This window comes from Mustelus asterias, chromosome 21, assembly GCF_964213995.1.
Source record: "Mustelus asterias chromosome 21, sMusAst1.hap1.1, whole genome shotgun sequence".
In the NCBI taxonomy this organism is placed as follows: domain Eukaryota; kingdom Metazoa; phylum Chordata; class Chondrichthyes; order Carcharhiniformes; family Triakidae; genus Mustelus; species Mustelus asterias.
Genome location: NC_135821.1, coordinates 64,693,040 through 64,714,986, shown reverse-complemented (window position 1 = coordinate 64,714,986; position 21,947 = coordinate 64,693,040). Strand labels below are relative to the sequence as shown.

Here is a 21,947-nt window from a genome sequence, read left to right as displayed (position 1 = left end):
AAGTTAGAAGTGCTTTATTTCCTTCTCTTTCAGAGTAACTATGTGGGTAAAACTGGCAAAAACCATCCCAAGTTAGTGATTTAAATTGCTTTGTCAGATGGTCCCCAGTACAGCACAATTGTCCAGGAGAAGTTAGCATTTCTGGGCAATTGCCAGGTAAAGCCTTACCTGGAAACTTATGAAAGGAATTTCCCAGCAAATCATTGGGGTAACCCCCAATCCATCATTAGGGAGCCAGGAAATTATGGTATAAAAATGCTGCAAATTCTGTAATAAACTGGAGTGATGAGCAGAAAGTGAGCATTGCAATTCTAAACCTTACATATTACCTTAACTGCAACACAATTGACAACGCAAGCAACATGAGCACTGGGCAACCTGTAAACAGCAATCAAGGAGTCAATGAAATGGATACTGATAGTCCAACTTCATTTGAAATTTTATATCCCATATTCTCTTGGTTGCTGATGGTAATAGAGCAGAAATAGCGGTGACTGAATCAAAATTAACAGATCCAAACCAGTCCAGTGCATTTTGGTTCCATCAATCACTAATATTATATGAATTCTGACAAATTAATTCCAAAACTATTATCCAGGAGAGAATGAGTATTTAGGGCCAAATAGTAGCAGGTTTCTTATTTCTGGTATGAATAAACCAAATGGGACATGGGTGTCGCTGGCTGGCCAGCATTTATTGCCCATCCCAGGCCAGGTGAGAGTCAAACACATTGCTGTGGCTCTGTAGTCACATGTAGGCCAGACCAGGTAAGGATGGCAGATTACCTTCTCTAAAGGACATTAATGAACCAGATGGGTTTTTCTGACAATCGACAATGGTTTCATGGTCATCAGTAGATCCTTAATTCCAGATATCTTTTATTGAATTCAAATCCCATCATCTACTGTAGTGGGATTTGAACCCAGGTCCCCAGAGCATTTGCTGATTCTGGATTAATAGTCGAGTGATAATACCACTAGGCCAGTGCCTCCCCTCTTTAAATATGGGCTGTTGGAGGAAGGGGAATCTCTTTGGGATCATTGTGACTCCAAGAGGACATGCCTGATGATGGAAGCTAGGATACCAAAGTCAGTAATACTGCCAATTTTGGGGCAGTTACCTGGCTAAGGCAGTCAGTAATTTTTTTCTTGTAGCGCTACATTCAAGCCTGGTCAGATGCAGAATGTCAAAAGTACAGTAGATGTATAGACAATATTCTAAACCAATATTACCCAAGCCCTCTCCACTCTGGTGTTATCAGCACAGTTTCTGTAGTTTGAGAGCTATGTTTTGGAGCATGAACTCCTTCACTATAATACAGTAAATTGCATTAGCAAAGATAAGTTTCTGTTGCTCTCTTTACATCTTCTGACTCAACTTATTAGTCAGCCACTTCAAAAGCTCTGCTTCTATTAAATGCCTTTCTACCTTCTAAAGTATTGCACAATGTAAATAGTTTGATAAATAGCCTCGAGGATACAACCAAAAACAGAAACACTAAGTAAAAGGAGGAGTAGGTCATTTGGCCTTTCAAGCCTGTCCTGCCTTTCAGTGTGATCATGGCTGATGCTATCAACAGCATACTCCCTCATGCTGGGATATACCCCAGAATACTGAGAGAGGCAAGGGAGGAAATTTCTAGGGCCTCGAGAGAAATCTTTGTATCCTCACTCTCCACAGGGGAAGTCCCAGAGGATTGGAGAATAGCCAATGTTGATCCTTTGTTTAAGAAGGATTGCAAGAATAATCCAGGTACAGGCCGGTGAGCTTACGTCAGTGGTAGGGAAATTATTGGAGAGGATTCTTCAAGACAAGATTTACTCCCACTTGGAAATAAGTGGACGTATTAGTGAGAGGCAACATGGTTTTGTGAAGGGGAGATCATGTCTCACTAACTTGATCGAGTTTTTCAAGGAAGTGACGAAGATATTTGAGAATAGGGCAGTGGATGTTGTCTATGTGGATTTCAGTAAGGCCTTTGACAAGGTCCCTCATGGCAGACTGGTGCAGAAGGTGAAGTTGCATGGAATCAGAGGTGAGCTGGCAAGGTGGATACAGAACTGGCTCGGTAATAGAGACAGAGGGTAGCAGTGGAAGGGTGTGTTTCTGAATGGATGGCTGTGACAAGTGGCATTCCTCAGGGATCAGTGCTGGGACTTTGCTGTTTATAATATATATATATATATAAATGATTTGGAGGAAAATGTAACTGGTTTGATTAGCAAGTTTACGGACGACACAAAGGTTGGTGGATTTGCGGATAGCAATGAGGACCATCAGAGGATGCAGCAGGATATCGTTCGGTTAGAGACTTGGGCAGAGAGATGGCAGATGGAGTTTAATCCGGACAAATGTGAGGTAATGTATTTTGGAAGATCTAATACAGATAGGAAATATACAGTAAATGGCAGAACCCTTGAATATTGATAGGCAGAGGGATCTGGGTGTACAGGTACACAAATCACTGAAAGTGGCAACACAGGTGGAGAAGGTAGTCAAGAAGGCATATGGCATGCCTGCCTTCATCGGCCAGGGCACTAAGTTTAAAAATTGGCAAGTCATGTTGCAGCTTTATAGAACCTTAATTAGGCTGCACTTGGAATATAGCGTTCAATTCTGGTCGCCACACTACCAGAAAGATGTGGAGGGTTTGGAGAAGGTACAGAAAAGATTTACCAGGATGTTGCCTGGTATGGAGGGCATTAGCTATGAGAAGAGGTTGGAGAAACTTGGTTTGTTCTCACTGGAACGACGGAGGTTGAGGGGTGACCTGATAGAAGTCTACAAGATTATGAGGGGCATGGACAGAGTGGATAGTCAGAAGCTTTTTCCCAGGGTGGAAGAGTCAATTACGAGGGGAATTGGTTTAAGGTGTGAGGAGCAAGGTTTAAAGGAGATGTACGAGGCAGGTTTTTTTTTACACAGAGGGTGATGGGTGCCTGGAACTCACTGCCGGGGGAGGTAGTGGAAGCAGATACGATAGTAACTTTTAAGGGGCTTGTTGACAAATACATGAATAAGATGGGAATAGAGGGATATGGTTCCCGGAAGGGTAGGGGGCTTTAGCTCAGTCAGGCAGCATGGTCGGTGCAGGCTTGGAGGGCCGAAGGGCCTGCTGTAATTTTCTTTGTTCTTTATTGCCCATACCCATCGATGCCCTTAGAGTCTAAAAATCTATTTCCTTCTTAAATATTAAGTGTCCTGGCCTACACAATCTTCTGTGGTAGAGAATTCCATAGATTCACCAATACCTGACTGAAAACGTTTCTCCTCAACGAATGCCTAAGTGGCCTGCCTTGTAATCTGAGGCTGTAACCCCTTTGTTCTAGAACCCCCAACCAGGTGAAACATCATCCTTGCATCCAGTCTGTCTAATCCTGTCAAAAATTTATATATTTCAATGTGATCCCCTCTCATTATTCTAAACTCCAGTGAATATAGGCTTGGTTGACCCAATCTTTCCTTATACAACAATCCTGCCATTCAGAAATCAACTGAGTTAATTGAGAAGGTCACTGAGCGGATTCGAGTCCCTTGGCTTTAACAAGGCTTTTCACATAGCGCAGTACTTTAGAAGGTAGAACGGCATTTAATAGAAGGGGAGCTTTTGAAGTGGATCACTAATTGGTTGAGTCAGATGATGTAAAGAGAGCAACAGAAAATTATTTTTGCAACCATAAGTGTTACCAGCAAGATAATAGAGCTGCGATAGGATAGAAGAAGCTGGGCAGGTTTGGTGAACTGGGCCAAATCAAGTCTGCAGTCAACAAAGGCAAGATGAGGGTCCAATGATGGATTACACTCAAGAAGAATATACCCCATACCCTGAAACCAATGTTTTCCAATAGCTTAAACACTCTGGATTCTTTACACCAACCATCATGGTTTTCCTGCACTAGACGGACATGATGTTGTCGTCGTAACTTCACTGGACTTGTAATTCAGAGGCTGGGAACACAGGTTTGGCACTGGTGGAGTTTGAATTGAATTAATGCAATGTGAAATTAAAAGCTAATTTCAGTAATGGCGACCATTATAACTGATCGTTGTAAAAACCTATGTAGTTGAGTAATGCCCTTTAGAGAAGACAATCTGCCATCCTTATCTGGTCTGACCCACATATGGCTCAAGACCCATTCAAGACTCTTAAATTCCCATCTGAAAAGTTCTATTAATCCACTCAGTTCAAGAGTTAAGTAGGAATGGACAACAAATTCTGGCCTTGGCAGCGATTATCACAACCCATTAAAGAATTTTTAAAAATTAGTTAAACTTTATGGGAAGGAAAGAAGTTGCACAATGCATCTGTTGCAGTATAAACAAACACGAGAGAGTAGCACAGTCTCAAATTTTTTCTGGTGAGGCACCAGCTTATCACTCCCAGAATTAAATCTAAGCAATCAAAGAGATTCAGCAACTAACTGACATAAATATGTAACATTCCTAATGCAAGTCACAGTCCTGGGCAATAGAGTAAATGGAGTCAGTCCACAGGCTTCCCCCCTTGATATCAGAAGTACAAGACACAAAATACCCTTTTCTTACCAGTGCACACAGTAGCTCTACTGCTTCCAGAATCAGTTCCTGGTGTCCTATCCTTTTCACGCCCAGCTCCTCCAGGTCCTGCTGTGATAGTCGCAAGAGTTTCTCTCCATTCACCTGCCATTGATCAAATGGATACTTCTGCACGCTGTTGTCCAGGCCTAGGGAACAGAGCAACAGGCAGAGTCTGGGTCAGGGAGTGCTAAATATCTCAAGGCCTGCCTTTGCAGATGAGAAACAAACAACCAGCTCCCCCAACTGTGCAATGGACAAGTCGCAGCCTGTGAACTTACTGAGCTTTATAGATCTATATGACAATTCAATCTCTCATCTGATGTGTGACTGCCACCCTCATCCATCCTCAGTGGGTGACAGCCCACCCTCACTGTGCCCGACAGCCTGCCCTCATCCAGCCCTGCAGAATGTGACAGCCTACCCTCATCCATGTGGGGCATTCTTACCAGAATTGGCAAAGTTTCGGTTCCAGCGAGAAAAATTGCGTCTTTCTGTTAAAAAAAATCAGAAATGGTCGTGGCAAATGCCACAAGAGAAAGCCTTTGCAAACATCAAACAACAATTACTGTCAACAAATATACTAGCTCATTATGACCCCATGAGACCACTTATTGTAACCTGCGATGCCTCCCCCTATGGAATAGGAGCGGTATTGTCATGCCATTGAGATGGTGGGAAGAACATCCATCGAGTATGCATCACTAATCCTGGCTGATGCAGAGTGGAAGTAGCCCAGATTGAAAAAGAAGGTTTGGCCATGGTGCTTGTCGTGAAAACGTTTCACCAATACTTCGACAGCCGACATTTCATCACAGTAACTGACCACAAACCTCTGTTGAACCTCTTCAAGAAAGACAAGATGATTCCTCCCATCACATCAGCCCAGATTCAATGCTGGGCACTGTTATTAGGTGCCTTTGAATATACCTTGAACATCATCCAGGGAGACATATAGCCAACTTGGATGCCTTGAGCCACCTGGCACTACCCACCAGCCTACCTTCTCCTCTGAAAAATGGATGAAATCGTCAAGACTCTGAACTTCATGGACACTCTGCCAGTATCCACCAAACATATCCAGGCATGAATCAAAAAAGGACCTTACGTTGGCAAAACTACGCCACATCGTCCAAGTGGTGTACCACAAGGGTGTCTTACGGAGGATTTGAAACCTTATCTCTCTAAATATCAGAGGTTGAGTATAGAAGATGGTATCGTCCTGTGGGGAGCCCGGATGGTTGTTTTGCATCCAGGCCAGTGACCAATACTTCAAGAATTGCACAATGGCCATCCAGGAAGATCTAAGATGAAAATGCTCGCAATGTCATAGACAGTGACATTGAAAACCGGTCAAGCAGTGCAAAACTTGCCAGGAAAATCAGAAGGCCCTACCAGCAGCATCATTGCACACTTGGGAATGGCCAGGGAGTGCCTGGATGCGAGTACAAGGAGCCGCTGTATCTATTATTGAGGAGCAAACCTTTAGGCGTCTCCAATTGGGCATCTTGTCTTTAAGCCTGCGGGACACCAAGGCTAGATTAGTCACATACAGTGAGGAGCCCTTACATATTGTTGAGACCACTGTAACCCCAGTTACGTACAGGCAACAGACAGTCCTAAAGTGGTGGGAGCACCAGGGCCTAGCCTTTTTGGAAGGGACTGGCTACAAAAAATCCACCTGGATTGGCAACAGATCTTTAAAAGGGGTACTCGCAATTTATAGGAAGTCATTGGGAAGAATCTGGAAGTGTTCCAAGAAGGCCTCGGGAAGATTAGAGGTGCTGGGACCAAGATCTATATGGACCCAGAGGCTCAACTTAAGTATTTCAAGGCACAACCGATCCCCTATGCCCTACATGCTAAAGTAGAGGCCAAATTGGAACAAGTAGGGAAACCTGGTATTATACACCCAGCACAATTTGTTGAATGGGTTGTGCCAGTAGTAGTCTCAGTTTTAAAACCTAACAATCTGGTCCGTCTCTGTGAGGGTTATAAGTTGACGGTCAACAGAGCCTCCTCCCACTAGGACAGATACCCTATGCCATGCATAGAAGACTTGTACGCAAAGCCAGCTGGGAGGTCATACATTTTCCAAATTAGACATGAGGCATGCCTACATCCAATTGGAGCTTGAAATGTCATCCAGGAAGTATGTCACCATAAATCATAAAGGACTGTATGAGTATACTTGTTTGCTCTTTGGGATGTCTTCAGCTTGTGCCATTTTTCAAAGGGAGAACAGTTTGGTATGAATTTTCCATAGTAATTTATGAGACCTAGGAAAGACTACAACTCCGTTGTATTCATTGGAGTCGGAGCCCCTTTTATGGCCTTCACATTCTCTTTGACAGGGTGTATTCTATCCTTGTGATCTCTGTACCATGGTATTTTAACTCATTGACCTGGAACACACATTTTTCCCTTTTCAATTGGATGCCAGCATTAATAAAATGCTGTAAGATCTCCTCCAAACTCTCCAAGTGTTCCTGCTAGCGGAATTTCACAGTAACTTCATTGCAGTGTTAATGTAAGTCTTACTTGTGACTAATAAATAAACTTGTACAGTAGCTCCTGAGACTAAAACATCATCCAGATAGCCTGTCACATCCGCATGGCACCCTAACACTCGTCCTCAAATGGCATGGCTGACCAGGAGGTCCAGCCATTCAATAGTGGCATGAAGAAACAAACCACAGGTTCTCTAGAAACAAAGCTCGCAATAGGACTATGCTACATATGATGACAGGACTAGCCCTAGCGGAGTTAATGGTGGGCTGGCACCTTCAGACTAGGCTGAGCCTGACGTTCCCAAATTTGGCCAGCAACGTCAAGTTAAAACAAGAAAAGGGGCCATGATGGTCAGAGACTGATAGAGACTTCAAATCGGGAGAAAACAGGACTGGCGACTTATCAAGTAAAAATGAAGGAGAAGGCCTGAAAGAAGCACTTACATCACCTCAGTCACAGGGAACACTTCACAGAGGCAACTGTTGCTATGGACACGCCACCTTCGGTGTCCTTCACACCAGCCTGTGGACAGGAAACACTACCCTCTAAAAACTCAAGATCCAGTCATCTGGACAATGAAGACATCAGTCAGAGGTCAGACAAGGACGAGCTCCCTGTAGTTGCTCTTCTCAGCAGAGGCGTTCACCCATCCATTACCCACTTGACCAGATCCTACAAGCGATGGAGATGAAGCCACGTGCAAAGAGATGGAAAAGGTCCTCATCGTCATGGGAGTATGGGGGAACACTTGCACTCGGTGGGGGAGGGGTGTGATAACCCCCACGAGGTCCATGGGGAGTCACTGATTGATCTCCCTGTGGGGCTCATTGAGGATGACTTGCCCTGGGAACAGAGAGTTGCCTGCCCAGTTGGAACTCATTGCCTGAGCCTTTTATTAGGCAGACCCAGGACTGCTCAGGGCGTCTGTTTCCCACCTCCCGTGATCAGAGCAGGCATTCACCAACCCCCCTCTCCCACAATCAGAGCCAGCACTCCCCCCTCAAAAGTCAATGCTCGCACCACCACCCCTCCCTTCCCCACTTGCCTCCGAACATCACCAGCATCAGACCCCTTCCACCCAACAGGCATTGCCGGCATCCCCAGCTCCCATCTCCACTTCCCCCACCACAAATAAACAAATCCTCCCTCCCTCCCTCATGAGGCTCCCACTGGGGTCTGCCCTGACACTGCCCACTAGCACAGGGTGGCACTGCCAAGGTGGCTATATACCTTTATGCCCCCAGGGGGGATCCCAACATAGGTTAATGTTTGGGTGAACTGTTGTAAACCTTGCTGACGTGATATCACATCAGCGAAGTTTGAAAATACACCTTGGGTTCAATATATGGTGAGGGAGGAGGTTAATAATATGTTAATACATTTGAATGTATTAAAATCAGGTTCACACCCACTGTGGATGTGAACCCAATTATGGCGCCAGCAAAGGGTGGTGAAACTCCGGCAAGATTTGCAATTTCCAGATTTTGCCACATCTTGAGCCACGCTGGCATTCTGGGAAGGAAAGAGTGGGCTTGAGATCCCGCCCACAGTGCTCAACAACTCACCCTCGCTTGCCCATAGCAACAGCCTGCCCTCATCCACCCCCTGCAATGAGAGATACAATAACATAAGGAGCAGCAGTAGGCCATACAAGCCCTGGCATTCAATAAGATCATGACTGATCTGAACGTGGCCTCAGATCTACTTTCTTGTCCTTTCCCCATAACCCTTGACTCCCCTATGGTTCTATCATTTGTCTATCTGACTCAGCCTCCTTATGTCTGTGGAGTAGAGAATTCCAAAGATTCACGACCCTCAGAGAAGAAATTCCACTTTATCTCAGTCTTAAATGGACAATTCCTTTTTCTGAAACTGATATTAGATTTAGATTTCCAAACACCTACTCTGTCAAGATCTCAGAATCTCATCTGCCCCTCACCATGAGACAGCCCATCCTCAGCCACTTTACAGTGTATGACAGCTCATCCTGTTCATCTTACACCATCGTGGATACCCTCTTCAATTACTTAATGTTCCGCAGGGCTCTGTATTGGGACCTCTGCTGTTTGTGATTTATATAAATGATCTGGAAGAAGGTGTGACTGGGGTGATCAGTAAGTTTGCGGACGACACAAAATTGGCAGGACTTGCAGATAGTGAGGAGCATTGTCAGAAGCTACAGAAGGATATAGATAGGCTGGAAATTTGGGCAAAGAAATGGCAGATGGAGTTCAATCCGGATAAATGCGAAGTGATGCATTTTGGTAGAAATAATGTAGGGAGGAGCTATATGATAAATGGCAGAACCATAAAGGGTGTGCAGAGGGACCTGGGTGTGCAAGTCCACAGATCCTTGAAAGTGACGTCACAGGTGGAGAAGGTGGTGAAGGCGGCATATGGCATGCTTGCCTTTATAGGACGGGGCATAGAGTATAAAAGTTGGGGTCTGATGTTGCAGATGTATAGAACGTTGGTTCGGCCACATCTGGAATACTGCGTCCAGTTCTGGTCGCCACACTACCAGAAGGACGTGGAGGCTTTGGAGAGAGTACAGAGGAGGTTTACCAGGATGTTACCTGGTATGGAGGGGCTTAGTTATGAGGAGAGATTGGGTAAACTGGGGTTGTTCTCCCTGGAAAGACGGAGGATGAGGGGAGACTTAATAGAGGTGTATAAAATTATGAAAGGCATAGATAGGGTGAACGGTGGGAAGCTTTTCCCCAGGTCGGTGGTGAAGTTCACGAGGGGTCATAGGTTCAAGGTGAAGGGGGGGAGGTTTAACACAGATATCAGACGGACATATTTTACACAGAGGGTGGTGGGGGCCTGGAATGCGCTGCCAGGCAAGGTGGTGGAGGCAGACACACTGGGAACATTTAAGACTTATTTAGACAGCCATATGAACGGAGTGGGAATGGAGGGATACAAAAGAATGGTCTAGTTTGGACCAGGGAGCGGCGCGGGCTTGGAGGGCCGAAGGGCCTGTTCCTGTGCTGTATTGTTCTTTGTTCTTGTTTGTTCTTTTGAAGGTGTGAAGTAAGGCATCAATAAATCTGGCAAGAAACTAGGTTCCGAACTTCTATTATCTTAGAACCGAGGACAAGAGTATATACTAGCCAGGTATATCATCTTAAAACTAAGGACCAGGTATATGTCAGGCAGGTATATTGTCTTAGAACTGAGGACCAGTTATATTATCTTAGATCTATTCAGATGCATGTTAAAGATACCATGGCACTATTCAAAGACGATCAGGAGGAATTGTCTTGACAAACATTCCTCTCTCAACTAATATCACAGTTTTGACCAGCCAAAACTGCTCAGCTAACCAGCACGAAGCCTGGTTACCATCTTGTCCCTCGTCCAGTCAGAAAGCTAATTATCACATGGCATGAAGCTAGTTGGGAAAAGTTCAGACTCCTGGGGCAGAACTACCATGTTCTATTGGCTGTGTTATTGCACCAACGTTCTTTTCGATCTTGCTGCAATGCTTTATCTCATCCTCAGAAAGCTCCTCACTGGAGTGGAGTTAAACTACAGAACAAATGAAATCTATTCAACCTCCGCTGCCTGCTGGCCAGATTCAAGGTCATCCTATTTTCTGTTATTTAACTACAGTATGCAGACAATGCCTGTGTCTGCACACACTCAGAGGCTGAGCTCCAAGTTATTGTCAACACCTTTACTGAAGTGCACGAGGGCTTTACATTAAACATCTGTAAGACAAACGTCCTCTATCAACCTGCCCCTGCCACATAGAATTGTGCCCCTGTTATCAAAATCTACAATGATGCCTTGGACAATGTAGACCCCTTTCCATACCTTGGGAGCCTACTGTCAACAAGGGCAGACATCGATGACGAGATTCAACACTGCCTTCAGTGTGCCAGTGCAGCCTTCAGTCACCTGAGGAAGAGTGTTTTAAGACCAGAACCTCAGGCTAGGCACCAAGCTCATTGTCTACAACGTAGTAATGATACCCCCTTCCTATATGGCTCAGGGATGTGGACTTTGTACAACAGACACCTCAAAATTCTGGAGAAGCACCACCAGTGCTACCTCCGCAAGATCCTGCAAATCCACTGGTAGGATAGGTAGACCAACATCAGTGTTCCCACTCAGGCCAACATCCCCAGTATCGGAACATTGAGTGTGTTCAATCAGCTCCGCTGACCAGGCTACATTCTCTGCATGCCTGACAGGAGACTCCCGAAACAAGTGCTCTACTCAGAGCTTTGCTAGGGCAATGAGCCCTAGGGGGGGCAGAGGAAATGCTTCAAGGACACCCTCAAAGCCTCCTTGAAAAAAGTGCATTGTCCCTACTGACACCTGGGAATCACTGGCCCAAGACCATCTGAAGTGAAGGAAAAGTATCTGTGAAGGACCTGAACACCTTGAGTTTCATCACTTGGAGCAAGCTGAAGCCAAGCATCAACAGCAAAAGGAATGCCCACTCACACATTCCCCCAACCACTGTGTGTCCCACCTGTGACAGAGACTGTAAGCCGAGCATTGGACTCCTCAGTCACCTGAGAACCAATTTTCAATGTGGAAGCGAGTCTAGATTGACTTCAAGGGACTGCCTAAGAAGAAGTTTTACTGTCCACTTTGCAGGTTTCAATACCATGCTCATTAGTTATGTATTGACCAATCAGTAACCAATGAGATCACCACATGGGTATTTTATGACTGTATTTTGGAGAATCCGGTGGCATAATTAAATCAAACATGGTGTCATGGTATCTTTAACATGGTCGCTCAATTTACCATCTCATCAAAAGATAGCATCTCAGGCAGTGCTGCAATCCAAAATTACTACACGTACTTTCAGCCTTAATTATGTGCTCACAACTGTCTCAGAGTGAGGGTTCTACCAACTAAGCCAAGCTGACGAACAAAATAATTTAGAATATAAAACTCCAGTCTGTGATTAAACTGCAGACATTTTAACAATCAAACTGCTGCAAAAACAGGGAACGAATGTTTGATACACTGGCTGTAGAATCAATTATTGGAACCTCAGGGTGTTACATCAGATGATTTACACCAGAGGATCTAAGGTGCGGTCTTTTGGAACTGGAGGATGCTAGGAGTAGAATTTATAAGTTAAAGAGGCAAATATTTATCTCACTTACAAGCCTGAACATGTGCAAGCAAGGTGAAATCTTTTCCATTAGTGAGTCATGCATCAGACTAGAAAAGGTGTTTCCTCTGAGCTTCATTCATGTTGTGTTCTATCTTCACTCAGCACTGTCTTGAGCTAATTTATTTATCTTTCCACAGTCCTAAGGGCTGTGAAATAATCAATTAACTTTTGTTTTAACTGACGAAGAACCATACTTTTCAATGACCCTTAAACGCCTGGGTTCTTAAACCCAGTTCAAGAGCTCATTTTTCCCTCTTCAGCTGCTTTAAGGGTTTGTCACAATTGTTTCTTGTCTCCTCTCTCATCACTGACAAAATGGAACTTATCAAAGTGGATCTCATATGTGTGCCTTTTAAAAATGTTGGTAAGCTAGATCTGAGATTCATTCGAAGTGCCATGTAGATTTTCAGAAGGCTACAGAGCAAAATCTTGGGTGTGCTCCAGATTGGACTGGAATGTGCTTATGGAAAATTGACCTTCTGAGCATCTGAATCAGCTCGCTAACATCTCAAGCATGTAAAGAGAAGTTAAACTGTTTACTTTAATTGTTATGAGCTAGGCTATCAATTGTTACAATGGTATTGGGAATGCAGAGTATGTTTACCTCATTAAAATTCTGTCATCTTGGTATGATGGGATAGAGTAATTATCACATGGCATAAAGTGCATTTGAAATGTAGGGAACTTCGAAGGATAGAACACAATTGTTAAATGAATTACCCAGGTGTTAATGCTAATATGATTTGCTTTACAATTTTGGCAATAAAAATATTATTGTTCAGTTTTGTGAGGATCTTTGTCATTTCAGTCAGAACTGTTAAAAAGAACTGCATTTCAAATTCATATACCAAGTTTATGTTAACACAATTCTAAATGTTTTATCAATTACATGTTTTTTTTTAAAGTGAGTCAAACACCAACAGGTCATTTTAAAATGCAATGGTTGAAAGATCCAACATCCTGGATGTCCCAATAACTCTTACCTAGGATATAAAAGGACTTGTTTGGTTTGAAATGCAGATCGAGATCCTGGAGGAGTTGGAAATTGAATCCAAGGAAAAGTGTGTAAGAGATCAAAAGCACGAGAGAGAGGAATATATGACCTATCTCTAATAGCTTAAGTCGATGTAGCTGCACAATGATACAAAAGGAAACATTGCATCTTAGAAAGAAAGTTAGTTTGGAGCTTGAAATTATTGTCCTTATGCTGTTTTTCCACTTGAGTTAGGTGTAAGGATTTCTACTGTAAATATTTATGTGTTATTAGTCAGTTACTTGTTTATGTTTTGTTAAATATATTCAGTTAATAGTTCTGAACTTATTGGAGTCTGCAGATGTGGTGCGCTATTCACTGAAGACAATTCCTTCAAAGGCTTGGAATAAGTCCATCAGCTCAATATAACACAGATTTCTATTTCATTGTCTGACTGTTAACCCATGGCTAGAATAGAAATGTTTGAAGATATAAATTCGAGCTAGCCTGGAGGAGTGATCCAAAAGCTAACGATGTCTGGTAAGAAGATAGAAATAACCCTAAAAGATCGTAATCTTCAAACAGACTGCTTCTTCATCATGAATCTAGTCCAGAAATGTTGGCCTGACACCCTTTAGTATCAGTTTGCAGATTAGGGGGCCAGTGGGCCCTCTTATACTGATCTGTTATACTTGGATTCTATGAACCAGCCATCCATGGACTGTTATATCGGTTTCCCATCACCTTGTCGGGGTGCTAAACCCTGGTGAAACTAAATCTATACCCTCACAGCTTTTTCAGAATAAAGGCTAGGAGTTAGTTCATGGATATGTACCTCACAGCACCCAGACACTTGACATCTCTCCACCTCTACTTTCGCCAGGAGGTTACTGATACACCAATAATCATAATGTGAATGGCTAAAATCAATCATTAATGCCACTTCTCCGAGCTAAGCACTTACCGATGGGAGATCAAGACAATCTCTGAGCAATGTCAGGCCCTGAATCTTTCCAAAGATATTGTGAAATACACCCAACTGTGTGTTTAGTATTTTACAATATTTTGCTTTGTTGTCTATTTCAATTAGTTATTTAAAATTGTAAATAAGTCTAGTTAATATTTTCCCATATTCCACATGCCTCCTGCACACTTACAGCAAGTTCTAAAATACACCTATTGCAGTAGGGAGTGAAACAAACCGGTTTGAGCTGTTAAGGGACACAGTCTGTTTGCGGAAACAAGCTGTTTACAGAAGAAAAGTCTTGGAAAAATCACAAGTCATAACAGAAATTTAATTTGCATAGTTCAACCTAACATTACATTTTCAACTAAGTGGTGATTGGGTTGTTTAATTTGCTACTAGCAGAAACTTTAAGATAAGATGGATCAGGAGTTGCACATTTCATCCAGCTTGTTCTCTAAGGTGCCTTTCTGTCTGACACCCTAAACATCTACACTTTTAGTGTTCAGAACACATCCTTACCTTCCTCAGGTTGATAAATTTGCTGAATAAGGAGATTCCTCTATCCCCAACAATTTAAAGCAAAATTTATGTCCCTTATCGAATCCAAGTCCCATCATTGAGTTATCCCCTTCAGATAGTTAATAATACTTCCTGGATAGATGTGGCATGGAGACAGATGTAGAGATACAGTTTGTGTGAAGTTCCTTTCAATGAAACACAGGCACACTTCTTAGGACTTTGACATAATCGTCTGACACCTGCAGCAAACTAGGTAAAAATGCTATCTAATGGGAACTTGGCATTTAACAAATATCTCCGAGTTTTTGCTTTCTTCTTTAATTACTGATGATATGGGTGATATATCGGCAGTTAAAAGGAAACTACAAGAGAGTGAAGGCTTTTCACCCGAATGTTGCATCAACATGCACCGTGGCTGCAATAGGCCACTGTAGAATGCTTGAAGAATACAGTGACACTCCTTTGGGTTCCACTGTTACACAGGGGCAGAAGGACATAGATCCCTGTCATAATCAGTATAGCAAATTCCTTGCCTTAGGCATAGGTAGTACGATGCTGAATGGAGCCCAGATATCTGAACATATTGATGCTGTAATGCAATTCCTAGCTAACAAATGAACATAGAAAAGTCCAATAGCATGTCCCCTGCATGTCTTATTATCCAGAGATCATGGATGACATGAAGGGTTATGAGGGAGTTAAAAAAAGTAAACAATTTTTAAATGTTGAAGGAAGTGCATCTTACCCAAGGCCCACTCCCCTGCCCTATCCCTGTAACCCTGCACATTTACCATGGTATATCCACCTAACCTACACATCTTTGGACTGTCCGAGGAAAGTGGAGCACCCGGAGGAAAACCACGCAGACACGGGGAGAACTTGAAAATGCCACACAGTCATCCAAGGTTGAAATCGAACCCATATCCCTGGCACAGTGAGGCAGCAGTGCCAACTACTGTGCCACCGTGCTGCCCTTGACAATGTCAAACTTCTTGAGTGTTCTTGAACCTCCGCTCACCCAGGCAAGTGAATGTGCCTTGTTGATGGTGGACAGTCTTTGGGGAGTCTGGAGATCAGTTACTCACTACAGACTTCCTAGCCTCTGACCCACTCTTGTAGCCCCAATATTTAAATAGCTGGTCCAATTATGTTTTTGGTTAATGGTGACCCCCCCAGGATGTTAATGTCAAAGGATTCAATAGTGATAATGCCATAAGAGGAAATGGTTAGATTCTCCCTTGTTGGAGTCAGTCATAACATTGCATTTATCTGGTGCAAATATTACTAACCACTCACTTGCCCAAGCTTGTACCTTGTGCAAGTCTTGTTGTATTGATCTTATGAGTTGTGAATGGAACACTGCAATCATTAGAAAACATCCCCACTTCTATCCTTATTGATGGAAGGAAGGCCATTGATGAAGCAGTTGAAAATGGTTGAGCCTAGGACACTGCCCAGAGAAACTTATGCAACAATGTCCTAAAGCTGAGATTACTGGTCTCCAACAAATGTAAACATCTTCCTTTGTGCAAATTGTGCTCGGTGCAACTCCAGCCAATGGAAATTCCTCCACAATTCTCATCGATTTCAATTGTTCCAGGACTCCTTGTGGCAACAGTCAGTCAAATGCTGCCTTATCAGCAAGAGTAGACATCCTCAACTCATCTCTGGTACTTAAGTATTTATCCCATATTTGGACCAAGGCTTTGAAAAGGTCTGAACACTGTTCCTGGCAAAACACAAACTGAGCATCGGTGAGAAGTTATTGGTGAACAATTGCCACCTGTTGGTACTGTCGATGACAACTTCCATCACCTTGCTGCTAATTGAGAATAAACTGTTTGAATTGTCCTGGCTTTTGAGAACAGGGCATACCTGGGCAAATTTTCTTATTGTCAAATGACTGCAAGCGTTGTAGCTGGTTAACTCAGGCTAAACCCATTTCCCACTTTGCTTTGAAAGCTTTGTTTGAACTACTGCAAACCTTATTTTCCATATAGAACTCTCAGGCCTGATTTTTTCACCTGTCAGGCATGCACACTCAGTGGGCCCTGAGTGGGCATGAAACACGCTTCAGCCATGACCAGCTCTGGAATGTGATTTCTTGCAGACTGGCCAATTAACAGGCAGCCAGTGTGAAACGTGTGCTGCCAGGGAGAGCGGGAAGAGGGTGGGCACAGTGAAGAGGGTGCAGGCTGTCACTTTTAACTGCTCTCTCAAGGGGACAGCTGCTGTGAAGCTGCCTCAAGGAGCTGCAGACCTGTGAAAAATAAATAGTAACAGGAAAACTATGCAAAGAGTGTCTAGGCAGAACATTCAAACACAAACCGCAATCCTCAGACAACTTTATTTCAGCCCTGACATTTCATCCAGCCTGGACTGAGGTTGAAGCTAAAACGTAAAAGCCATCTGGCCAACTGTCCTATCCACCAAATGTTAAAGCCGACAGGCCATGTAAAATTGACACCTTAATGTGCTAAATTGCCTGCTTGATTGTCAACGGGTGAATTTCTGACTCTTGCGCATGCTGAGTGCCGATTGAAATATTGCTCAAGTGCACGATTGCATCACAACACGTCCCAACATCTTCTCGTACGATTTCATGCATCTCTGGGTCGGGTGTGCCCCCCGCACACAATGTAAAATTCTGGCTTTAACTTTTCTTCCTGACACCTGTATGTTGCAGTTCTATCAAACTCACTCCCTACTACCACACCCCTCTCAAGGTCAATAATCTCCTTCCTATGATTAGGTGACAGAAAGTGCACATAGTACTTCAACTGGCACCTCTTCACTGCTTTGCACTGAAATCTGATCACTTTGGTTTTATGGTATTTCCAACCAGAGGAGATGGTAGCATAATGATAATATTATTAGACGAGTAATCCAGGCTAATGCTCTGGGGACACTGCAGTTTGTGGAATTGAAACTTAATTAGTAAATCTGGGATTAAAAGTTACTCTTTGTGATAATGGCCATGGAACCATTGTCAATTGTCAGATTGCCATTTGGTACACAAATGTCCTTTAGAAAGGACATGTTCGTGGAACAGAACATATCCGCCAGAGGTGGTGGCACAGTGGTATATAGTCAGGAGAGAATTACCTTGGGAATTCTCAACATTGATGCTGGACCCCATTAAGTCTCACTGCCTTCAGTGCTTCTCCATGTTGAATACCATTTGGAAGTATTGAGGTTGGCAAGGGCACAAAATGTACTCTGTGTTCTTTTTAAAAATTCATTTGTGGGTCGTGGGCATCACTGGCTGGCCAGCATTTATTGCCTATCCCTAATTGCCCTTGAGAAGGTGGCAGTGAGCCTTGACAACTGAGTGGTTTGTTAGGCCATTTCACAGGGCAGTTGAGAGTCAACCACATTGCTGTGGCTTTGGAGTCGTATGTAGGCCAGACCAGCTATGGAGGGCAGATTTTCTTCCCTAAAGGACATTAGTGAACCAGATGGGTTTTTCCGACAATTGACAATGGTTTCATGGTTATCAGTACATTCATAATTCCAGATATTTTTTATTGAATTCAGGTGCAGTGGTGGGATTTGTACCCGGGTCCCCAGACCATTAGCTCAGTTTCTGGATAAATAGTCTAGTGATAATACCACTAGGCCATTGCTTCCCCTGGGTGGGGGATCATCACCAAGAGTGGCTTGGTAGCACCACTACTGACCAAGCTGGATGAGTCCTGAAGGAAATAGCTGCTAGATTGGGCCTGCAGCATGTAGTGAGGGAACCAACGTGAACCATCTCAAATGAGACCTCACCAATTTAGCCATCGCAGATGCATTTGCCCGTGACAGTATTTGTAGGAGTGAGCATCGCTCTGTCTTTGTGGAGACCAAGTCCCATCCTCACAACAAGGATATCCTCCAACTAGCTGGAGGAGGAGGTTCCACAAATATCCCCATCCTCAATGATGAGGGAGCAAAGCACATCAATGCAAAAGACGAGGTTGAAGCAACAATCTTCAGCCAGAAGTGCACAGTAGTTGATCTATCTCAGCCTCCTACTCAGGTTCCCTGCATCACAGATGCCAGTCTTCAGTCAATTTAATTCCATTTCATGTAATATCAAGAAGCAGCTGAAGGCACTTCACGACACACGACAGCGCAGAGTCGGTGAGCAGAAACTGATAGCCAAGTTCTGCACACATGAGGACGGCCTAAACCGGGATGTTGGATTTATGTCACATTATCAGTAACCCCCACAGCTTGCCTCCTGGACTTGTGGGCTGTCCTGTCTGGAGACAATACACATCTCTTTAACCTGTGCTTAATGCTCCCTCCACCCACATTGTCTGTATCTTTAAGATCTGGTTGGCTGTAGGGATTCGCATTCTAATCAGTATTCTGTAACTTGATTTTGTGTCTCTGTGCCCTGTTTGAGAGCATATTTCCACTCCATCTGACGAAGGAGCAGCGCTCTGAAAGCTAATGGTATTTGCTACCAAATAAACCTGTTGGACTTTAACCTGGTGTTGTTAAAACTCTTACTGTACTTCAAATGCTACAGGCCCTGACAGTATTCCACCAATTATACTGAAGACATGTACAAAAGAACTTGCCATGCTCCCAGCCAAGCTGTTCCAGTACAGCTATAATACCTGCATCTATCCAGAAAGGTGGAAAATTGCCCAGGCGTGTCCTTTCCATGAAAAACAGGACAAAATCAACCCAGCCACTTACTACCCTCGATCATCATCAGCAAAGTACGGAAGGAGTTGCACTTACTCAGCAATAACCTGCTCCCTGATGTCAGTTTGGGCTCTGCCCATGGCCTTCAACTCCTAACCTCATGACAGCGTTGGTTCAAAAATGGACAAAAGAGCTGAACTCCAGAGATGAGAATGACTGCCCTCAACATCAAGGCAGCATTTGACCAAGTGTGGCATCAAGGAGCTCCAGCAAAACCGGTCTTGATTTGCATAGTTTGTGCACCAGCAACAATGAGCTCATCCTAGTGTCTTGGGTGGATTAGAAGGAAATTTGAATTTCCCGTGGAAACATTTTTCTTTGTTATATATGCTATCCCGTCATCACTTGGGCTTAGTTACACCAGCAAGAAATTGAAGCAGTTTGCGCGTACAGCAAATACCATACACAAAGAATAGTCCCTTAAGATTGCAGTTTAATAGGCAAGTGTTTGAAATACCATAATTTTGGTCACTTTGCTTAATTGCATTCAACAGGGGGTCTACAGGAGGAGCATGAAGGAAACAAAAAGACAATGCTGGTAAACCTCAGCAGGTCTGGTAGCATTTGTAGGTAGAGAAAACAGAGTTAACAGTTTCAACTCTCAACTCCATTTGACTCTTCATCAGAACTAAGAGAGAGGGAAAATGTGTTGTATATCATTCTGTTGCTGGGAGAGATTGCAACAAAGATGTAGCAAACTTAAGAACAAGAGACAGATGGCCTGGTATTTGGGGGTTTGTACTGAGACAAAAGAGAGATTAAGATGGAAGAAAAAAGGTCACAGCCTACAGTTGTTGAACTTAATGTTGCGTTCTGAGGGCTGTAACTTGCCTAATTGGAAGATGAGGTGCTGCTCCTCTAGCTTGCATTGGGTTCACGGAGAATTGCAGCAGCCCAAGGATGGGCATATGAGCAGAGTGCTGAGTTAAAATGGCTCTCATGCCAAGGATGGGCATGAGAGCAAAGTGCTGAGTTAAAATGGTAGCAACAGGAAGGCTGGAGTCATGTTTGCGGACTGAACAAAGGCATTCCACAAGCTGCTTACCTAGTCTGCATTTATTCTCCCTGATGAAGAGGCAACCATCCTGGTAGCAAAATGACTAGCAAAATGGCTGTTGAGACAACTCAACATACTAGAGCATGGAACAGTTATTAGTTCATCTCAAAAGTACGGTGAGGTCTGACTTTACATTCATAGACCTTAAAACCAAAGATATTAATTATTTTGACTTTCAGTTGTAATTTTTCCAGACAAACTGATGAATTTATAAGTGAGGTCTACATTTCACCCTACAGAATGTGACTGGCTTCTTACACAAATTTTAAGACAATGTCGAACAGGCCATGCATTGTACTCTTCCTAATAGTCAAACATTTAATCCCCAGCATTTTATTGGGTTGACCTATCTGGATTTCTATCGAGTACATTCCAATTTCAAAACTCTGTGGTGTCAATACCTATTATTGTGAGAATATGATGTCAATAGGCCATATCCCATTTCCTGTCCACAAAGCATCTGACATTCAACCCATCAGTGCCAATTGGTGTCCAGGTTCCAGTACCAGCCTCGTATAGTATATTTTCCCAATTTTTCCTCCAACCATTCCTTGGTTTGTACTCCACATCCCCTTCTGGCACAAACATCAGACACGGAGTGCCAGGAGACATCACTGTCGGACCCACAACCAGACACTCCATCAATCCACAGCTTCCAAGTATGTTTTGCGACGTAAATGGCAATAAATAAATAGCACAATTGTTGCTAGAATGTCCATGAAGGTCAGATCGTGATTAGTGTGCTTGTAGGTGAGATACTGAACCCTCTGATTCTATATTCCAACTCCTGGGGTGAATGTAAATTAACAGTATGAACGATCCAATCTGGGATTGAACCAGTTCAAGTATCTTGTGTTTGAGAACACGCCGTCCAAAACGAACAGCTCTGCCCTTTCCCTTGTACAATATCGGGGCCTGTTTGCCCAAAGCCGGGAGGAAGAAGAGGGAACACATGGGAATCTTAGTCCTGGTTAGATAGACAAATAATCGGGACGAGAATAGGCCGTCCACTTTGCTTATCAACATCTACAAATGTAACTATAAACAAGAGCAACATTTCAACCTTTAAAGTCGACTAAATAAAAGGCGCTGGTTATAGATCTGTTGATGCGGGGGGAGGGCTACACAATCTACTAATTGCAAACAGCTTTCATGCTCAGTTTCAGCAGAACACCCACCCAGAAATAGATCGCGAAGGTCAACAATACAAGATACAACGCGCTCGGTTCCTTAAAGGAGAAACACCTGGTGAAGTTGCACTTCCTCATTTCTTCCTCCCTTTTGGGATCTCTCACCTTGTAACCACACCGAGACCCGGCGTGGACTCCAGGTGTTGATCAGTTCCATCTCCTCCTTGATCTGGAGCAGACACGGCGACAAAAGCAAAGGTTGGCCGAGAGGTTCCAACTCGTTCAAAACTTCCCGAGATTTTTTAACAAACTTCAGCCGCTTCCGCCCAGCTCTGACACTCACAGGTCGGCGGCGGCGAACCCCCATTGGTCGCTCGACCTGTCAA

The 21,947-nt window shown here is 43.7% G+C and overlaps 1 protein-coding gene across 2 annotated transcripts in view; it reads right to left on the bottom strand.

The window, feature by feature from the left end:
- LOC144509343 (connector enhancer of kinase suppressor of ras 1-like) overlaps positions 1 to 21,947 on the bottom strand; it is a 120,062-nt gene extending 98,115 nt beyond the window's left edge. For both annotated transcript variants that reach the window (XM_078238035.1, XM_078238036.1), the window contains exons 1-2: positions 21,727 to 21,947; positions 4,546 to 4,703 (exon numbers count right to left, since the gene is read on the bottom strand). In XM_078238035.1, the coding sequence (XP_078094161.1) occupies positions 4,546 to 4,703; positions 21,727 to 21,928 (360 nt within the window). In that variant the 5' untranslated portion in view covers positions 21,929 to 21,947. The remainder of the gene's footprint in view (positions 1 to 4,545; positions 4,704 to 21,726) is intronic.